At 37.1% G+C, this 19,875-nt stretch overlaps 1 protein-coding gene and 1 long non-coding RNA gene across 2 annotated transcripts; one reads left to right on the top strand and one right to left on the bottom strand.

Moving 5' to 3' along the window:
- Positions 1-479: 479 nt before the first annotated feature.
- Positions 480-7,231, top strand: LOC125255863. Its single transcript, XR_007182012.1, has 2 exons — positions 480-3,503; positions 6,771-7,231. It is a non-coding gene; the product is annotated as an uncharacterized LOC125255863 (long non-coding RNA).
- Positions 7,232-9,564: 2,333 nt separating this feature from the next.
- Positions 9,565-19,690, bottom strand: ppp1cab (protein phosphatase 1, catalytic subunit, alpha isozyme b). The gene is given in 9 exon segments (XM_048169784.1): positions 9,565-10,674; positions 10,919-11,053; positions 12,205-12,428; positions 15,057-15,161; positions 15,925-16,155; positions 16,236-16,272; positions 16,274-16,306; positions 16,308-16,369; positions 19,353-19,690. Coding segments are annotated over 9 exon segments (999 nt in total). The 5' UTR covers positions 19,408-19,690; the 3' UTR covers positions 9,565-10,557.
- Positions 19,691-19,875: the final 185 nt, after the last annotated feature.

Raw genomic sequence — 19,875 nt, 5'->3', positions numbered from 1 at the left:
AAAAGTTTGGGGACAGTAAGAATTTTAATTTTAATTTTTTTGAAAATAAATTAAAGAAATGAATACTTTAATTCAACAGGGATGCATTAAATCATTCAAAAGTGACAGTAAAGACATTTATAATGTTACGAAAGATTATATTTCAAATAAATGCTGTTCTTTTGAACTTTCTATTCATCAAAGAATCCTGAAAAAAAAAATTGTACTCAAATATTTTGTACAATTGTACACAATAAATGTTTCTTGAGCAGCAATCAGCATATTAGAATGATTTCTGAAGGATCATGTGACACTGAAGACTGGAGTAATGATGCTGAAAATTCAGCTTTGCCAACACAAGAATAAATTATATTTTAAAATATTTTCAAATAGAAAAGTTATTTTAAATTGGAATAATATTTCAAAATATTCCTGTTTTTACTGTATTTTTAATTAAATAAATGCAGTCTTGGTTAGCAGACGACACTTCTTTTAAAAACATTAAAAATCGTACCGTTCCCAAACTTTTGAACGGTAGTGTATATATGTATAATGCTACACATAAGGCCAAAATATATATTCAGTGTTTGCAATCAACAAAAATAAACAAATACTAAATGAGGAAAAAGGGACAGAGAGGAAAATAAAAAAACACTGATCTAGCATATAAGTAGTGCAAAATAATAAGAAGTCAAAGTTATTGTATCACCTGGGTAGACAGCGTCACATAGGACCAAAAATCTTCCCAGACAGGGATACACACTGGGACACATGCTCTGTTCTTATTATGTAGTTTGCAAAGCAAACGTTCATACGAGGCTGTCTTTGTCATTATGTTGACCCATTCTTTTAACTCTGGGGTTTTGGGAGTTTTCCAGTGTTTCAAAATGACTCTAGTCGTCACAGAGACCTCCACCATAATCACTGCGAACTCTCCATTTGAAATATTTGGCATCTGCTCCCTGTCTCCCAATAGACACAATTTTGGTGATAATGGCATTGTTGTTCCAAGCCATATACTCAAAATATTTAGAGTTTGGTGCCATAAAGACACTCTAGATACAGTGAATAAAAGTACCTCTGTCTTTTTGACATTTCCAACTAGCATTATTATTTGTCAGTCCCATTCTATTTAGTCTAAGAGGTGTCAGATAGAACCTGTGTATAATTTTGTACTGTGTAAATTGCCCTCTGGCTTCTCTTACGTATTTACCTGCATTTGACAAAATATTTTTCCAAGGCTAATTCATTTTTTAAAGAAAGCATAAAAACCATCAAGAACATGAATGCAAATGTCTTAACCTGCAAATTATTCAATGCATTTGAAGTATTCTCCATTTTAATGGGAAAGCAAGGAAAGTCTATACTATAAGCATGGTTTAAAAGATTACTTTCACCCTCCCAGGCATGCGCCTTGAGTTCTCTTCCCCTTGCGTGAACAACTACGGCAACTGGGTGTTAAAACACATTTAAGGAATAAATAAAAGCATAAACAAAAACAGCTGGAAAGTAAGTCTCCTATGACATCTTAGATCCACTGTAAAGCGCTGATTAAATCATATTAGATTCCTGTATTAGTTAAACAGAATCACGGTTTTATCCTTGTGTTTATCATCCCATAATGGGACAAACAATTTTGACCTGGAACATACTCTACCACTACTGTTCATTAACTTAACTACTCATTAACAGTATACACTACCATACTATATAAAATATGTATCCAGAACACAGTACTGTATCCACAATGCAATGCATGCAACTTCATGCACCTTTCATTTCCAGTATGACAAATGACACTGGATTCACAAAATTGGATTAAAATGGTAAATCATTTTATGTATTTTTAGATGATATTTGGAGGCTACTTGCTGAATTAATGTATTGTGATGAGGTCATGTGATAAATGTAGCTTATTGTTGCATAATGCCTGTTTTCTTTTTTTTGGTATTCAGTGTACTGTATCCTGGGCAGCACTCAGTAAGCATGAGTGTGATGTATTCTGAAATAACTAAAGACTGAGCGAGTAAAAGTGAAGGAATAGATTATACACTGAGCTGTAGAGTGAATCTTAGGTTATTTTTTACCTCAACAACAATACAAGTGCCTTAAATATAGCTATTGCCACTATTGGAGTTTCCCTGATTCACAACCTTCACAACACCATTAATTATATAATTCTCCTGTGCACATGCCAGATACAAGTCACAACGGTGTCTACAAAATGTAAATCGACAAGAGTTAAGCATGATAAATATGAAATATAGCATAGCTCTGTCCTGACAGTGTTGCTCAGCTGTTCTAAGTCAGCAGAAAAAAGGAACACCAGCTTAAGCAACTCTAAATGTGTCTGTGTCAGGTTGTAGAAGGTGACTGTAAGGCAAGGAAGAGGGAACAAGACAAGTTCATGGTGTCCTTATACTGAATATGAATTAATTGAATTATGTACATATCTGTCAAGAAAATGTCCAGGTCATGTTTCACCCCCAAATCAAACAAATAAAGTAAAAAAAAAAAAAAAAAAGGACAAAATACTGTTAATGAATAATCTCAGAAGCTCAGAACCAGAATGACATTTGATTCTTTTTATATACTATTATAACTCAGCTGTTAGTCCTGGAATACATAAAGAATAAGATGTACTCTGTTCATGGAGTGTAAGTGTGAAAGAGTAAAGCAAGATTGATGGATTGGTTACAGCTAATCCCCTGTGCTGTGAATGCTGGGCAGGGAAGAGGATAGTCTGTCCTGAAAGATATTGAGTTAAATGTCAGTGGGTCCTCGCAGGAAAACTACACACCCGCCCACTTTGCTATGATCATCGAGTGCGTGTTGCTTGGACAGCATAGAAAGCATAGACACATATTAAAGACTTGTTTCACACTTAAAATTTTGAAAAGAGCTTATCACTGCCTTCAACACAGGGTTATGACCTTGCTTTTGTGGGGTAAACCTCACATTGAAGTGCCAAAGCTATACAGTTAGAATGTAATGTAATGTAGAGTTAGAATGTAATGATTGTTTAGCAAATAAAAAAATAAATCAATTAAATGAATTGCCTCATTAAAAAATTGTATGCTTTGTACACAGTATTTGAAGGATCCATGCAGTATTTGAAGGAAAAATTTACGACAAACAGTAACAGAAAACGTGTTCAGAGGGGCGTTCAGATGTGATCAAAATGAAAAGGATTACAATCCCAATGCCAGATTACAAGAGGACAATTATCTGTTGTTATATTCTGAGCTATTTTTTTGCTTGATTTCAAATAGCATGCCATAAATTATGTTTTATTAACAAAGTTCAGGAGGAGCACGTTCAGATGATCTACCCAATCAGCACGAGAGGAGGTATATATATAGAGCCGACTTACCCCGGTTCAGGACACTCTTCCAGGATCAGGATCCCTCCTCCACCCCAACTCATCACTCTCGATTATTCCTATCCCAGCCAGAGACGGGGGGAGTAATCTGGCTTTGGGCCAAATTCCGAACTTGGAGCCCTCTCCTTGGACAGCACACCAAGTATGCATATTCTGTACCCTATCTGATTATATGTAAGTGCGAACTAGTGACTGATCTCCTAAATGATCGCTAATGTGTGCCATACCTGAGGGCGGCCTAACTGACTCAGGACAATTATTTACAGGTACATTAAAAAGCAAACACATTTTAAACTTATTAATATTGTTTAGGTTTTTAATTATTATTGTTATTTTTAATGAAAGTGACAGAGTTACAAAAAAAAAAAAAAAAAGGGAAAATCATTAGCAAACCCTTTGGGGGGCTTTGCTGGGGCTATGTAAATTTCTGACTGGGCTATATCCCCTGCAAGCCCTCCCTAGTGCAACCACTGTTTTAAGGCCAATTCATGCTGTACCCACAGATGGCAACAGACACTTTGTCAGGTTTTGTTGGATCAGTGTGTTTACCTCTATCGCTGTTGGTCAGTTCTTGTTTTCACCGACCGAACATGTTGAATCCGCATGTGTCAGGTTGTGGAATGTCTGAGAAGGTTGGTGTCTCTCGGTAGAGTGAATTGGCCAATAGAGGGAGCATTCTTTGCTTGCTTTCTGTATACACCAATCAAGCATAACATTATGACTACCTTTCTAATATTGTGTTGGTCCCCCTTTTTCTGCCAAAACAGCCCTGACCCATCGAAGCATGGATTCCACTTGACCCCTGAAGGTGTGCTGTGGTATCTGGCACCAAGATGTTAGCAGCAGATCCTTTAAGTCCTGTAAGTTGTGAGGTGGGGCCTCCATGGATCAGACTTGTTTGTTCAGCACATTCCATAGATGCTGGTTTGGATTGAGATCTGAGGAATTTGGAGGCCAAGTCAACATCTTAAACTTGTTGTTGTGCTCCTCAAGCCATTCTTCAACCATTTTTGCTTTGTGGCAGGGTGCATTATCCTGCTGAAAGAGGCCACAGCCACCAGGGAATACCGTTTCCATGAAAGGTGTACATGGTCTGCAACAATGCTTAGGAAGGTGGTATGTGTCAAAGTAACATCCACATGGATGGCAGGACCCAAGGTTTCCCAGCAGAACATTGCCCAAAGCATCACACTGCCTCCGCCAGCTTGCCTTCTTCCCATAGTGCATCCTGGTGCCATGTGTTCCTCAGATAAGTGATGCACATGCACTCGGCCATCCACGTGATGTAAAAGAAAATGTGATTAATCAGACCAGGCCACCTTCTTCCATTGCTCTGTGGTCCAGTTCTGTGCCCACTGTTTTGCCGGTGGACAGGGGTCAGCATGAGCACCCTGACTGGTCTGCGGCTATGCAGCCCCATAAGCAACAAACTGCGAATGCACTGTGTATTCTGACACCTTTCTATCAGAACCAGCATTAATTTCTTGAGCAATTTGAGCTTCAGTAGCTCGTCTGTTGGGTCGGACCACACGGGCCAGCCTTCGCTCCCCACGTGCATCAATGAGCTTTGGCCAACCATGACACTGTCGCCGGTTCACCACTGTTCCTTCCTTGGAACACTTTTGATAGATACTGACCACTGCAGATCAGGAACCCCACACAAGAACTGCAGTTTTGGAGATGCTTTGACCCGATCATCTAGGCATCACAGTTTGGCTCTTGTCCAGCTTCTAACACATCAACTTTGAGGACAAAATGTTTACTTGCTGCCTAATATATCCCACCCATTAACAGGTGCCAATTCACATAGCACCAACAGATGGTGACCAACGGCAACAGACAATTCAACAGGTTTTGTCAGATCAGTGTGTCACCCTGTCTGTTGGAGTTGGTTGGTGCTTGTTTTCACTGGTTGAACATGTTCATTCAGCATGTGTTGGATGGTGGAATGTCTGAGTATGAATGTCTACGTACTGTAATCTGGTGATTGTCCATGTTGGTCAACATCTGTCAGCACCGTGTGGATTGGCGTTAGGAAGACTAACAGCATGTACACTCTGCAAAGTTTTAGGAGTGACAGCTGCTTTTAAATGTGAAAGTGAATCTGTTAAATTACATAGTTTTGTGTGTGAATGACTGCCAAAATTGACAGTCACAGTCATAGCAACATTTTGGCATCTCATGGCTATGAAACATAAGACATTGAGCAGGTTCCAAATGGCATTCTAAGCCCTGGAGTTCTTCCTCCGAGTCCACACTTTAGTGACGAAATAGCACTTTGACTGTCAGGTAAAAGTTGTGGAGCTTGGCTTGGCAGAAGTGCGCATTAAGTGTTTGAAACAAGGCATGGGCTTGATTTTGACATTGGTGGGGACATAAAAGCAGGAAAGCTATAGTAAAGAAGGTCACTTTCCCATGGATCTGATTGACGGATAGACCACATGCTGTGGTTTAGTGTGGTTGTTAGTTTTGTGGATATTTCAGCATATTTTTTATTGATTGAACAATCCTCTTGGATCATTCTTATACTGTTAAGGTGAAAGTCCATAGCGAGGGTCCAATCCTGCTGCTGGAGGGCCAATGTTCTGCGGAGTTTAGCTCCAACCTGCCCCAAGTTTCTAGTAATCCTGAAGATCTTGATTAGCTGGTTCAGGTGTGTTTAATTAAACTGGAACTAATCTAAGGCCACATCAACATGTAGTCCACCATCGTTGTTGTTGTTGCTGTTACGGGTCGTAGCGGTGTCTGACTAGGGTCGAGACCTGGGGTGATCATTGTTTCACTAAATATACAGATTGGCTGTACACACGAAAAGGCAAGGGTGTCTTTTTCAGATTTATCCACTCTAGGACCCGGTTTCAAAAAATAAGTGTCAGGCTCCCAAAACGTCTGATCTGTCTGGACGAAATGCCGATACGATATAAAATTTTTATGCTCTAAAAGTGCTTCTCGATACTCAAATGAAAGCTTTCTCGATTCCTTGCTCCTCCGTCCTCGAGCCTGTGACCAGTAAACTGATCAAAGTTAGCCATCTTGAAGGACATTTAAATTCTCTAATTGCACCGCGAAGAGCTATGAGCGAGGATGCACAGGTGTATCCTATGCGGAAGTCTGTCTTGTCAAAAAACCTGATGCATGTATAAATTCTCCTCCCCTTCAAATCTGTCACAATAATTTTAATTTATGTTTTACCTTTGCAGTTTGAATAAAGCATACATCTCACATTTTTCAACAGGGCATCTTGCTTTATTTTTATTTATAATGAATTTCTTAACTTCAACAACATAAGGGCAGATGCATTGAGCGCAGCTGATGGAGCTTTTAAGTGACATTTGAGTGATCAAGAATATTCCAATATACAAATAAGATTTCATTTGATTCCTCTGTCCTCATTTTCTTTTAATTGCAGCCTTCCCTCGCATGGAGCTGAGATGCAAGGAAAGGAGGCGAGGAAAGGAAACAAGGATTTACAAATCAGAAATGAGAAGCACCCTAAAAGCTAAAAATTAAAAGCTGAAAAATGCTGCCTCCACAGGCAGGAGGTAGGAAGGAACAAGGCACATCTGAATCCAATGATCATGTCACATCCTGTCTGCTGAGTTACCTTCAGCTCATTGATACATCCTTCACTGCCTTTGATATCCCACTATCCTATGCATTTGATTCCATTTCAAAAATGGTGCTTGAATAATGGTGCTTTAAAGTTGTGGTTGGTGGTCAGTTTGTGTGCAAAATGTATGTAACTTTTTCCACTTTTGATGTTATTTCTAGAGAGAAATGAATATTGCAGTAATTAAATATTTGCTTCATTTTTAAAAAAAGCTCTCTCTATTTTGTTGTAAATCATTAAACTGTTATACTGCCTCATAAGTCTGTCCGAAATCAGTTTAGGGAGGTAATTTCATGGGCAAACTCTGCCTGCAAACTGCCTCATTGAGTGATAGCAATGGCATGAATTCACTAAAAGTCAAGGTATGGCAAATTGAGATGATGTAATTTAAGAGTAGAATGACAGAAGAGAGAAAGACAAAACTGCAGTTAAACATTAACCAACTGCATCAACCAGAAATAACTTGGCAGCTGCTGATATATGAATGAATTAATAACGAAAACAATTAGTTCTTACCTTATGAGTCTACAAAATTTTTCAATTAAGGTAAAATGGATATCATGAATTAGTAATGAAAATTGATAAATGGCAGTAAATAGACATTGTAAGGCTTGACTCAAGGATTCAGAGAAAAAGAGCCATGTGCAAAAACCTGGGTAAAGAGATTGGAAAGGGCTAAGTGTTACAATAGCACCACCTAGTGTAAGACAGAGTATGCACCACTGAGGTTGCTGTGAATTTGCCAAGACTAAAGATGTTGATCCTGGAGCAACATTCCTGTCTGAAAACATAGTCCTAACCCTATCCCGACCATTAAACCTAATCCTTCCCATATCTTATCCCTAAAATCAGAGGGAAGTGATAGATGAATAAGAATGGTATAGGAGCCCGACTCTTGTTGTGAGCCTGACATTAAACCTATCCCTCAAATCTGACTGGTTGATTGGAATGTTGTTCCAGGATCAAATTACTTCACGAGTTCACACTTACAAATAATCAGATAGAATAAATAGTATGCGTATTTGGCATGCTGTCCGAGGAGAGTATTTCGAGTTCGGGTATTGGCCCAAACCCAGAGTACTCCCCCCGTATTTCTGGTTAGGAAAGTAACCAGGCGAGTGTGAGGAGACAGGGTGGTGGAGGGATGCTGAAAACTGTCGAGAAACATAGGTGAGTCGACTGAATATACATATATGGGCTCTCCACTCATGCTGATTGGGTAGATATGTTGATTGCTGACTGCTGGTTGGAATGATGTGATGATTAGTCAGATCATTTGAATGTGTTCCTCCCGAACTTTGTTAATAAAACATCATTAGGCGATCTTCTTTCAGACAAACAGAGAAATCTGAGATATATATCCGAGAAAATATTCCTGGCTCTACCAAGCTTTATAATGGTAGTAAACAGAGGGCCTGTTTTGAAGCCCAAAATAAATGCATCCATCCATCATAAATATAATCTATATGGCTCCAGGTGGTTAATAAAGGCCTTCTGAAGTGAAGCGATAGGTTTTTGTAAAAAAAACAAAACCCATATTTAAAACTTTATAAAGTAAAATAACTAGCTTCTGCCGATGTATGATGGAGGATGTAGGAGTAGACGACCGTATGCATAGAAATCCTCCACCATTTCCTACTGCGCAAGTCGACTTGCGCCAAATGTCTTTCTTACAAATAAACCAGTAACTTCTGAAGCGATGTATGATGGAGGATGTAGGAGTAGCGTAAGCTTAGACTCCTCTCGCAGTTTAAACAAATAGGGCTGGGCAACAAACTTAAGCTCCTCTTCTCTTATATTGAAATCCTCCTACATTTCTCTTAAAATTTCTCATTTTAGACTTCTAATTTGTGACCGGTGTTTTGTTTTGCTCTATCCTCGGGGCTTCCGTGTTCGTCATTACGTCATGCGTCATGTGTATATACGTCATGCGTCATAAATATATATACATATATATATATATATATATATATATATATATATATATATATATATATATATATAAAAACACACACACACACGTAGGTATATACTTTTATATTAAAACCGTTACTCATTCGATTCAACATCAATTTATGAAGTCTGCTATAGAGCTTTAATTAAAGTCGACATGAAAAGGAATTTGTGATAGTCTTCTCTTCCTTATTGTGAGTCATATTTGAGATAAACAACTTCTCGATCATCAAAAAAAAAAAAAAAAAAAAAATTTAATGCATAGGACTTGATTTTGTCCATCGGGAATTGATCACCATGTAACTAATAATCTATTGGTGCACAACTTTTATTAAGAATAAACTTGAGCTTTAATTCATCAAACGTATATTGTGCTGCAGGGATGAAACTTTTGTAGGCTAAAACCCACATTTTAGCACTTCTGTCACATGACCTCACTGGTTTGGTCTTTTGCACTTTCTATTCTAGCTCAGTGCTATACTGACACACTATTAAGTCAGCATATATTGCATAATATGCAATTAATGCAAGTTTTCCATGCAATCATAATGGTGTAGAAGCTAGCCAATCAGAATGTCTTGTCCAAATCTCTGTAAATCGGGTGACGTAACATTGATGGACACAAAATAAAAACATGAAATTTGCACCAGATTCTTACTTTATTGGCTAAATTCATGACTACTACTACTAAAAAAAAAAAAAAAAAAAAAAGTCCTTTTAACAGGAAAAAGTAAGCTTTGCAGTTTACAAATTAGAACAGAGCCACAATCACTCAGTGAACAGTGCATATCTGCATTTTAAACTGAAACAGCGATGGCACCCACTTTGACATTCACACTTGGTATTATTTGTACATCGTGCATGATTTTAACCTAAAAAAACCCAAACAAACAAACAAACAAACAAAAAAAAAAAAAAAAAAAAAAAAAACCTACAACTGACCCCCCCACCCCACAAAAAAAGCCAAAACAGAGCATTTCCACAGGCCAGGCTAAATACTACCTGAGTGTGCAGTTTGAAGAAGCAAAGGATACGTCAAAATAGGTATGTGTCAAAATGTGCAGGGTGCCGTCAATAACTACTGTAAACAGACACGCACTTGGACAAAGCTTCACATTAAAGAGACTGGCAGTGATTTGCACAATCACCTCCATTCAGATTGCTTTAGAGGGGAATGGAAAAGTCTGTCCCCACAGTGGGGATAAAAAGCTGGACCCTGAGGCTTGGTCTGACGAGAAGGGTGTTGTAGGTCCAATAAATGGCCTAAAAAGGATCATCACGTTATGGCTGAAGTCGTGAAGATTTATTAGAAGGAAAATCAACCATAACAGCTAAAAACGCAGTAAAAGGTGCGCAGTTACCAGAGAGAAAAGAAAAAAAAACCCTCACACACACAAACTCGCACAACAATTTTCTACAAATACACTGTTGTTTCACATACAAACCAACACACTTCACAAGGGCATTTCAGTCAAGCACACATATATGACCGCTCAGATTCCCAGCAGTCTCGTCTTGATGGAGACAGCTAAAAAAAGCCCTGCACTGATTTGGTGTTTGGAGTTGAAAAGGAGAAGGAAAAGGAGAGGTAGAATGATGGACAGGATGTATAGGCGCGTTGCAGTAGTTGATGTTATTTCTTGGCTTTGCCGCCCTTGGCTGCGTTTCGTGGAGGAGTTACAGGTCTACCAGATCCAAAACCTCCCGCACCACCATACGACAGCATCTTCTTCTCCGCTGGTTTCAGAATCTGACAGAAAGCAGAGAAAGCACCTTAAAAACCATTCATCAGGTAAAATGAATAGTGAGGCTAGGCTTGGGGATCTATTGAATACTTCGTGCTCTCTATATGCTAAACTCGCATTTACAGTGGAGTGCAATGCAATATTCATTTAAATTTAATTGATGTTCTGCAAAAAACTTTGTTTTTAATTGTCTAAAAGTGAGCAGTTTGCATCCCCAGTAGTTGCTAGTTTTAAAGAGCACATACAAACCTGAAAGGAGCACATCAGGGTCTCGTCAACACTCATCATAGCACCTGCGTTGTCAAACTCTCCGCAGTAGTTAGGAGCGGAGAAAAGTGTGACTAACTGCCTCTTAGCAAAGAACTCATAGCCATCCTCTACCACCTGTTCAGAGAGCAGAAGATTTATGATTCACAAATGCGGTACAAAAGACCATGCTATTGCTACTGGTGGATAATAGATGCATTCTACCTCACGCAACAAGAAGGACAGAATTTAAAAAAATATATATTTAAATTTTTCTAGTTTGTCAAATCGATGGCAGCCTAATTACTGTGGTTCTCAACTTGTTTGGCCACGGAACCCACATTTTTTTTTATGGTCATTAAGCTGCAACCCAAAATTTGTAGGAATTTAACGAAGTATAAAGCAAGGTTATTAAATAGCATTCCCAAACTAGTTTTTGTTAATACAATAAAGTTAGTAAGTTGGTATGAGCCACCACAGTCATTTAAAAATATACAAAAACCCACAAAAAGTGGAAATCAAGTGGTATTTTGGGGTTACGAAAACTACAGTAACCATGGTCAATTCAAAAACTGACATTTGACCCCACTTACAAATTAAAGGTGCAGTAGGTGATCTAGGAAATGCTAATTGTTACCGTGCTAGCAATGAATGCATAAGATCCCTGCAAATTGCCGTCCAAAGCCACGCCTCCTCCAAAACACATGAACGCATACACACAGCTGCTCTTGACAAAGCTTCACAAGAGACGGTGTTAAACTACCTTATGTCTCAAAGCACATAACATTACAATAATAACGAATGTAAACAACTTAAGTGAGCTTGTAACCCTGACTGCTGCAGATTCATTTCGGTGTTGATGACGTTGACACGGATACGCATAATTCCGAGTCTGACTGAACAGCTCCGGTTAACGTCACGGGTTGCCATCTCTTATTTACGGTAGTTATGGCGTGAACGCAGCATAAGTTTGTTGTTTTGATTCGTAGGAACTGTAAAAGGTTTGTGGTGCTCCGTGACTGAGGTCCGTCTGTATAAACTCTGCACAGCATGAAACGCGCTGATGACGTATATGATGTCTGTTCGAACATGGTGCACGAGGGTATGTAAAAACTTGCGTTGAAAGGCAGGTAAAAACATTGTATTATTTCATTCGGACTGAATAGAATAATTGGATGAACATTTTATGGTCCTACGCCTTCCACAGATGATATATATTTATAAAAATACATTTAGACCGTTTAACATAGCGATTGCCATCAGGATATTCAATAAACTAAATTACTTACCTGGTGGGCACGACATATGAGGTCCATGTCATGTTTATGGAGGAACTTGGCCACAACATCAGACCCAAAGGTGAAAGAGACACCACGATCATTTTCTCCCCAGCCCATGACATCTTTATCGGGGTCAGCCCAGAGCAGATCACACAGCAAACCCTGGTCAGGAACATCTGTGGGCCTCATCACACGGCGAATCTGTTCCATAGATTGCAGGTCTGGAGAAAGACCTGGGTGAAGAACCATTCGACTGCAGTTTAGAAGTAATAATTTGAATTCACCTGCACTTGTAAGCACATAAAGAACCTGAAATCCACCATATCCTGACTATTTCACAAACCTGTTCATGTGATGAATACACATTTTACAGGAAAATAAGGTATACTAGGGGGTCAACTAGTGAGTCCAACAACCAACTAATCAATACTAACTACTAGCACTTACAGTCTTCAGTGTGGCTGACCAACTTTTTTTCTTTAGAATATATTTTAGTTAATATTTACATGTATTCATCAAGACAATGTGTTAAATGTTGAAATCAAAGGCCCATTCACACTGAACCCAACATGAATGTATGAGAAAGGTCTATTCACATGTGAACAGACCTTTTGCTGAAACTTTTACCAGCAGAAACGCCACTGTTTTAACTACAGATCCCCACAGTTAAGAATGGCTTTAGATAATTAAGATCAGGGGTGTCCAATCCTGCTTTTGGTGGGTCACTTTCCTGCATAGTTTAGCCCCTGCAAACCTGCCTGAAAGTTTCCAGTGAACCTCAAAAATCGTACTCGCTTTTTAGCTTTACATTTACATTCACTTAGTTCAATACCAAACTTCTGTTAGGCAGGCAGAATCCAAACATTTACCAAAAAAAAAATATATATATATATATAAATATAATATTATTATTATTATATATTATTATTATTATTATTATTATATATATATATATATATATATGAATGTCACAGAACATTCTTTAAAGCTTTTTGAGAGTATGGTTCCAGGGTTTGTCCCTAAAGTGGTTTGCAGTGGTCCTAAAGGAGAGAACTTTTCAGGTCAGGATAGAGAATCTTTCCCCCCCCTCTTCTGCACCAGTTACTTTTGGTGTTCCCCAAGAATGCATTTTAGGTTTTTTCTATAGTTGCTCCCATTTTATTTGCAGAAATACAATATTTCATGTGTTTGTTATGCTGATGACACTCAACTTTACCTTCCTGTCAAACCTGGGGTCCATTCTTTGAACCTCACTTAATACATCTGAGATAATTTGACAGATGCCAGGTCTTCTAATCGTGATAACTGAACTCTGGCTTATTTCAAACGAGTTTGCGGATTTAATTAAAATATCTGGATTAAGTTGTCTGAGAGCAGGGACGTGCACAGGGGGGATGCTCCCCCTAATACTGCCCCGCATATGGGCAACTGCCCATATGCCCTTCTCAACTCACGTTGCCCTTCCGAGGTGGAAAAAAAATTAATTAAAAAATCATACAATGGATGCAGAATTTCACGTAGGCCTAGATTAAAAAAAAATAAATAAAAAAAAGCCTCATTCACTTCCATATTCGGGCACCCGTCCGAAAGTGAAAGTCAGTAGGGGAAGGGCAAACTCTGTTTATGTGGCTGCAGCGCTGCACGCGACCGGCACCTGAGCTGAGCCTGCATGAGCGGCACTAGAAGGAAATTGTCGCGGTTGTCGGATGAGACGACTTAACGTTGTCGGAAAGGTGAGTAAGGTTATAATCGTTAATGAAAACGAACGAAAAAATGAAAACTAGGTGGGAAAAAACATCGTCGTTAACTGAAATAAAAATAAAAACGAGGCATTACAAAAAAACGATAACTAACCAAAACTGTAATGTGTGTTTGGCAAAACTAAAATAAAATAATAGATTAAATGTCCTTAGTTTTCGTCTTTGTCAGTGTCTTTCATAGAGCAAACGTTCAGCTGCATTTCATTTCCTTCATATAGCCCGTGACCCGTTTTTTTTAGGTCAGAGCAACTGCCCCTCAAAATTCCTGTGCACGTCCCTGTCTGAGAGTATTGCGTATTCTTGTGTTAACTGTAAAGGGCAGAGATATCAATACTCAAAACCATGATCAGCAATGCAGCGATTGGCTGGCGGCAAAACAGCAATGTAATGACATCATATTAAAAAAAGAACATCATGTGCAAATCTGGCTGATAGACTACACAACATATAATATTATTTTCAAATTAGTTTTAAAATTATTATTATTTTACATTATTATTGTTCCTGGCTCAATAAGGAACTCTTGTTAGAAAGTAGCAATGTCTGCGTCAGACTTTAAGTATCTAATCCTGTTTACATGAAATAAGCTGCTCCTGAGCAGGTTTGAGTTTAAAGACCTGTTGCTATGTCAACAGTAAAATCCAGATAACTGAATAATCCACGTACGAAGAACGGGCCTTGCTCTCTAGGAATTCTGCAACATTTTAAATTCTAAATAAATATGAACATTATTGTCATACAAAAAATGTCTAGGGAATGCTACATTTCTTCATTTTCAAAATGACAAAAAGTACTCCTTCTAGACAAGAAGTTGATCCTGATTTTGTAACAGTCTGCAAAGATTCTCCAAACCTCATGTAGACATTCCAGAAAAATTGACTATTAAAATAAAACAATTAGCTACAATTATGACCATGCAGAGCTGATCTTAAAATATGAGAAACACTTACACACACACACACAAAGAAAAAAAGTCCTTGCAATTACTCTCTGAAAACACAAAAAAGTGAGTTAAGAGGGGAAAATGCTTATTTAAAAAAAAAAAAAAGAAAAAAAAAAAAAAAAAAAAAAAAAAAAAAAAAAAAAAAAAAGAGTGCATACCTCCATGACAACAAAAAATCTTTTCATCCACAATAGCAGCTACTGGTAAGCAGTTGAAACAGTCTGTGAATGTCTTCCAAAGCTTGATGTTATACCGCCTTTTACCTGCCAAAAAACATGTGCATGTTCAGACATTTTAAAGTTATATGCAACAATCTTGTGTACTTTGAGAGCAAAATTAAGAGCTCCATCCCCTTTTTGGCATCCAAACTGAAAAGAGAAAGAGAGAAAGCACCTGGTCTTTAAAGTGGACTAAACATGTCTTTTTAGTTGTAATGGTAGCATCTCATTCCACAGTACATTCACACTATTTTTTTTTTTTTTTTTTTTAAAGAAGCCAAAAATGTATGATATTAATATTATTAATTCTAATATTAATATTCTGTTAATATTATGATAGTTATTATTTCTGTGACTTCAGGTCTACAAATGCTTTTGATTACAAATGTAGTGAAATTTTGTAATCATCTGTCCACATACATACTATAGATTATGCTACACAGAAAATGAAGCGAACATAGGTCATGTTGCTTTCCCAAATGCATGTTTTAAAAAAAAACCCAAAAAACAGCTCATGCAGAGATGGAGTTTGCTGTGATAAACCATATAACGTGCTGTGTAGTGTACTTTATAACATACAAAATTCTTATATTTTGAACTCGTTTTATTTTGCTTTTTAAGCTATACTTTATAACTCAAGGGAATAGTGTTTTTATTTTACACATTGTTTAAAGTCATATTACAGATTTTGGGTTTCTTCCTCTGTGAAAAACGCTGTCTGGGGACAGACAGTGTCCCTATATATAATTATTCCAAATGTGACATAAGCTTTTGGTCATACCATCCACCAAATAAAAAGCATACTCACATTCATCATAAAATCCATATATCCTGTTGATGGAGGCACATTCATGGTTTCCTCTGAGAAGAAAGAAGTTCTCTGGATATTTGACCTTGTAGGCAAGCAGCAGGCAGATGGTCTCCAGTGACTGCTTGCCTCTGTCTACATAGTCTCCCAGAAACAGGTAGTTGCTCTCTGGAGGATATCCTCCATACTCGAAAAGCCTGAGCAGATCATAGTACTGACCATGAACATCACCTGCAGAAAGAGAGAGTTTTTTTTTTTTTTAACTGGCTATTTAAAGTTAAAACAAAGTATAAGGTTTAGCAGAAACTTACCACAAATCTTGAGTGGTGCCTCCAGCTCCAGCAGTATTCGGCTGGCTAAGGAAGATTTCCCGAGATTTTAGGACACAATCCACGAATCTCATTCTCAGTTAACTGAACATTTTTACCAGGTCTTGAGCCCTTCACTGAAAATGAATGACACACAAAGGTTAACCTTACTAGTGCAATTGCTAGAAATAGGCATAAAAGCATTATGAATACATATTTGTGCATGTAACTGTGTGTGTAAACAAGTCTCTTTCAAGAAAAATCTGTTCACTCGTGGCCATATTTGCAATGCCTTCAGGCAGCTAGAAAGATCAAGCACTTTCTACCTGAATGGGAAAATCCTTAAAATATCAAACTACTTGCCACACTCACATTTAAATAACATTTAGCGCAAACTGGGTGCGGTAAGATGCTAAGTCCTGCAGTGTGAAACATGTTTTGGACTGGAACTCACAGTGGCAACGACAGACAGTTGTGTGAAAAGAACCGCAATATGACAATGATTCTTCTTCACCTTTTGAAAGTAACTTGATGCTTAAAATAAAGATTGTATCAATTACATTGTTGTTACATTGGAGAAAAATGACTATTAAAAAAAAAAAAAAAAATCTTTCATCGAAACATTCATTCAAGAGATTCGTTCAAAAACACAGAGGCTGCATCCAAAAATCGCATTGTTCCCTACTATATATAGTAGGTGAACAAGTATGTGACAAAATAAGTATGTCTGAATGAGGGTTGCAAAATTACGTGAATTTTCAAAGCTGGAAACTTTCCATGGGAATTAATGGGAATATATGGGAATAAACAAGGGAATTTGCAAAATTACAGATTAGCCTATAACAGGGTACTTAAATGTAGTTGAAAAAAAAAAACCCATCTTGCAGCATAATTTTGGTTAAAACAACCAGATTTAATGCAATTTCAGTTTAATTTTTACACTGCACATTCCTCAATCACACAGCACACCATTTACTGCAGGGCTATTGAGGCCACACCCCCTGCTTGCAATGTGCATTCCCCTTGTCCATAACATGCACATTTGATCAAAAATACAGAAAAAAACATAGCCACAATTTAAAATAATGGTTTTCTATTTTAATATTTTAATATATTTTAATTATTTAACATTAAAATATTCATTATTTCTGTGATGCAAAGCTGAATTTTCAGCATCACATGATCCTTCAGAAGTCATTCTAATATGTTAATTTGATACTCAATTATCAATGTTGGAAACAGTTGTGCTGCTTAATATTTTATATAGCCTGTGATACCTTTTTCTTCAGGATTCTTTGAATAAAAATGTAAAGAACAGTATTTATTTAAAATAGAAATCTTTTGTAACAATATACACTACCATTCAAAATTTTGGGGTCAGTAATTCTTTCCTTTTTTTTTTGAAAGAAATTAATACTTTTATTCAGCAAGGGTGTGTGAAATTGATAAAGAGTGATATTAAAGTGATATTGTTAGAAAAGATTTCTATTTTGAATAAATGCTGTTCTTTTTATTCAACTTTTTATTCTTCAATGAATCCTGAAAAAAATATTACAGGTTCCAATATATATATATAAATAATATATATATAAATATATATATATATTAAGCAGCACAACTGTTTCCAACATTGATAGTAACTGAGCATTAAATCAGCATATTAGAATTATGGATCTTGTGATACTGAAATAAATAACACACAACAATTGCTGCAATAAAAATATTTATTTTACATATTTACTAAATTAGAATTGAACGCGAAAAATAAATTTATTTTATGTTATGACCAAACAAAATGTTTATTTTTATGTTTGTATATGATACATTTTATATAAATATTATACATTTCCCAAAATTTCCAATTAATTCCCATAAATTCCTGTTAAGTTTTCAAATTGGAATATTTCCAAAAAAAAAAAAAAAAAAAAACCATGGAAACTTTCCGCCCCCTGCCTTGCAACCCTAGTCTGAATTTATAGTACTCATAAAAGAGTATACAAAAAGTACCCTACTGCTGACCTACTACTTTCTTCGAGATTCTGAAGTGTGCATATGATGGACACTTTACTATCCCATGAGGCCACAGGAGAGGAGTTGTGAATGGCAGTGAAGTGACACAACTAAGCCTTGTGGGTCACATGAGAATTAAAACATGGAGAATGAAGTATGTCCGGATTACATACAAAAACACATACTATATAGAACAGTTTTTTAGCTGTCGCAAAGAAATCACTTATTCAAAATAAGTACCTACTCGAGAGCATGCGATTTTGGATGCAGCCTGAATCATCTAGTAATAAAAAAAATCAAGTCTTTATGAGTGAGTCAGAGTATCATTCAAATAAATAATATATAACTCAAATAATTTAAATATTTTTTTAAAGACTGCAGCAATTAACATTTTGCCAGAACCTCTAGTAAACTGCATGTTCTTGTTTTTTTGTTTAGTTCTCAGAATCATGAGAATTGTGATCTTCATTTTAAAACAAGCCAAAAAAAAAAATTGTGATTCTCATTTTATTATTCTTTGACCCATAAAAAAAATATATATATCTATTTAAATTTCTGTTTGATGTACTGACTAGCAGTTTACTCAATTGATGGATGATTTTAACTACTGAGCATGTGTTAGTGTTGGGCATAAGAAAACACCATGGTGGAACAGCAGGCAATGGTACCGTACTATGACTATTTCTCATCATCAAGACTGTTGTTGATGTCTCACTGTCAAAGGCATTTCTTCCATCTCTACTTGTCAATCAGGTAGCAGTCTTAAAGAGGGGGTAATTATCTGGCAGGAAGTCAAAATTTGGCACAACACTGCACTGGTGACATCTTTGTGGCTTCCTCCGTTTCTGAACGCGACGACTGACGCACTGCGCATGCGCTGAAGTTTTGTTCGGATTATATGTAATAAACATGGAAATGATGCAAATAAACATTTGAATTGGATTAATAGTGCTAGATAATTATACAGAATACTACACAGCTACATATACATTCGATTGGAGATTATAATGAATACACAATCATACGCTTTTTAGACGTTTAACCGCAATTAAACATTATAAAACGAGACAGTTTGTAATAAAAATAACAATAAAGAACAAAGCGCATTACCCTCCAAAAGGCGCTGGATGATCGAATCGATGTTTAATTTGTCCGATTCAGCCATTTTGTCGCTCGCTGGAGATTAGCCGGCTAACAGAGCCAGGAACAAGACGACCTCGGAATCCGCCCGATACAAATACACGATAATAACTTATAAAATTGCCTTTATAAAAAAAAAATCCCACTACTAATAGTATTCCTGAGTTTGTATTATAATGTTATTGCCGCGAATGGTCCCTTCAGTAGTTCGTTGTATGAGGTAAACTAGCACCACGACCGCTGAGTAGGAAACACTGAAGAGGCGGGGAAGACACTAAAGCAGGTGTCTGATTGGTTATTCTCGGCTCATGACGAGCGCTTCAAATACCGCACCCGAAGAGCCAATAGGATATTCTGTGTGTCAATCTTTTCCCATATTTAATTGTTAATAAGCAAATTAAAACCACAACCATTAGTGTATAGTCTCAGATTCATAGTATAAACTTAAAAAACAAAACTCTTAACCCTCGTCAAGACTGCGATGTAAAGACCT

This window comes from Megalobrama amblycephala, linkage group LG20 (assembly GCF_018812025.1).
Source record: "Megalobrama amblycephala isolate DHTTF-2021 linkage group LG20, ASM1881202v1, whole genome shotgun sequence".
Classification (NCBI taxonomy): Eukaryota; Metazoa; Chordata; class Actinopteri; order Cypriniformes; family Xenocyprididae; genus Megalobrama; species Megalobrama amblycephala.
This window is presented reverse-complemented; position numbering and strand designations above follow the sequence as displayed.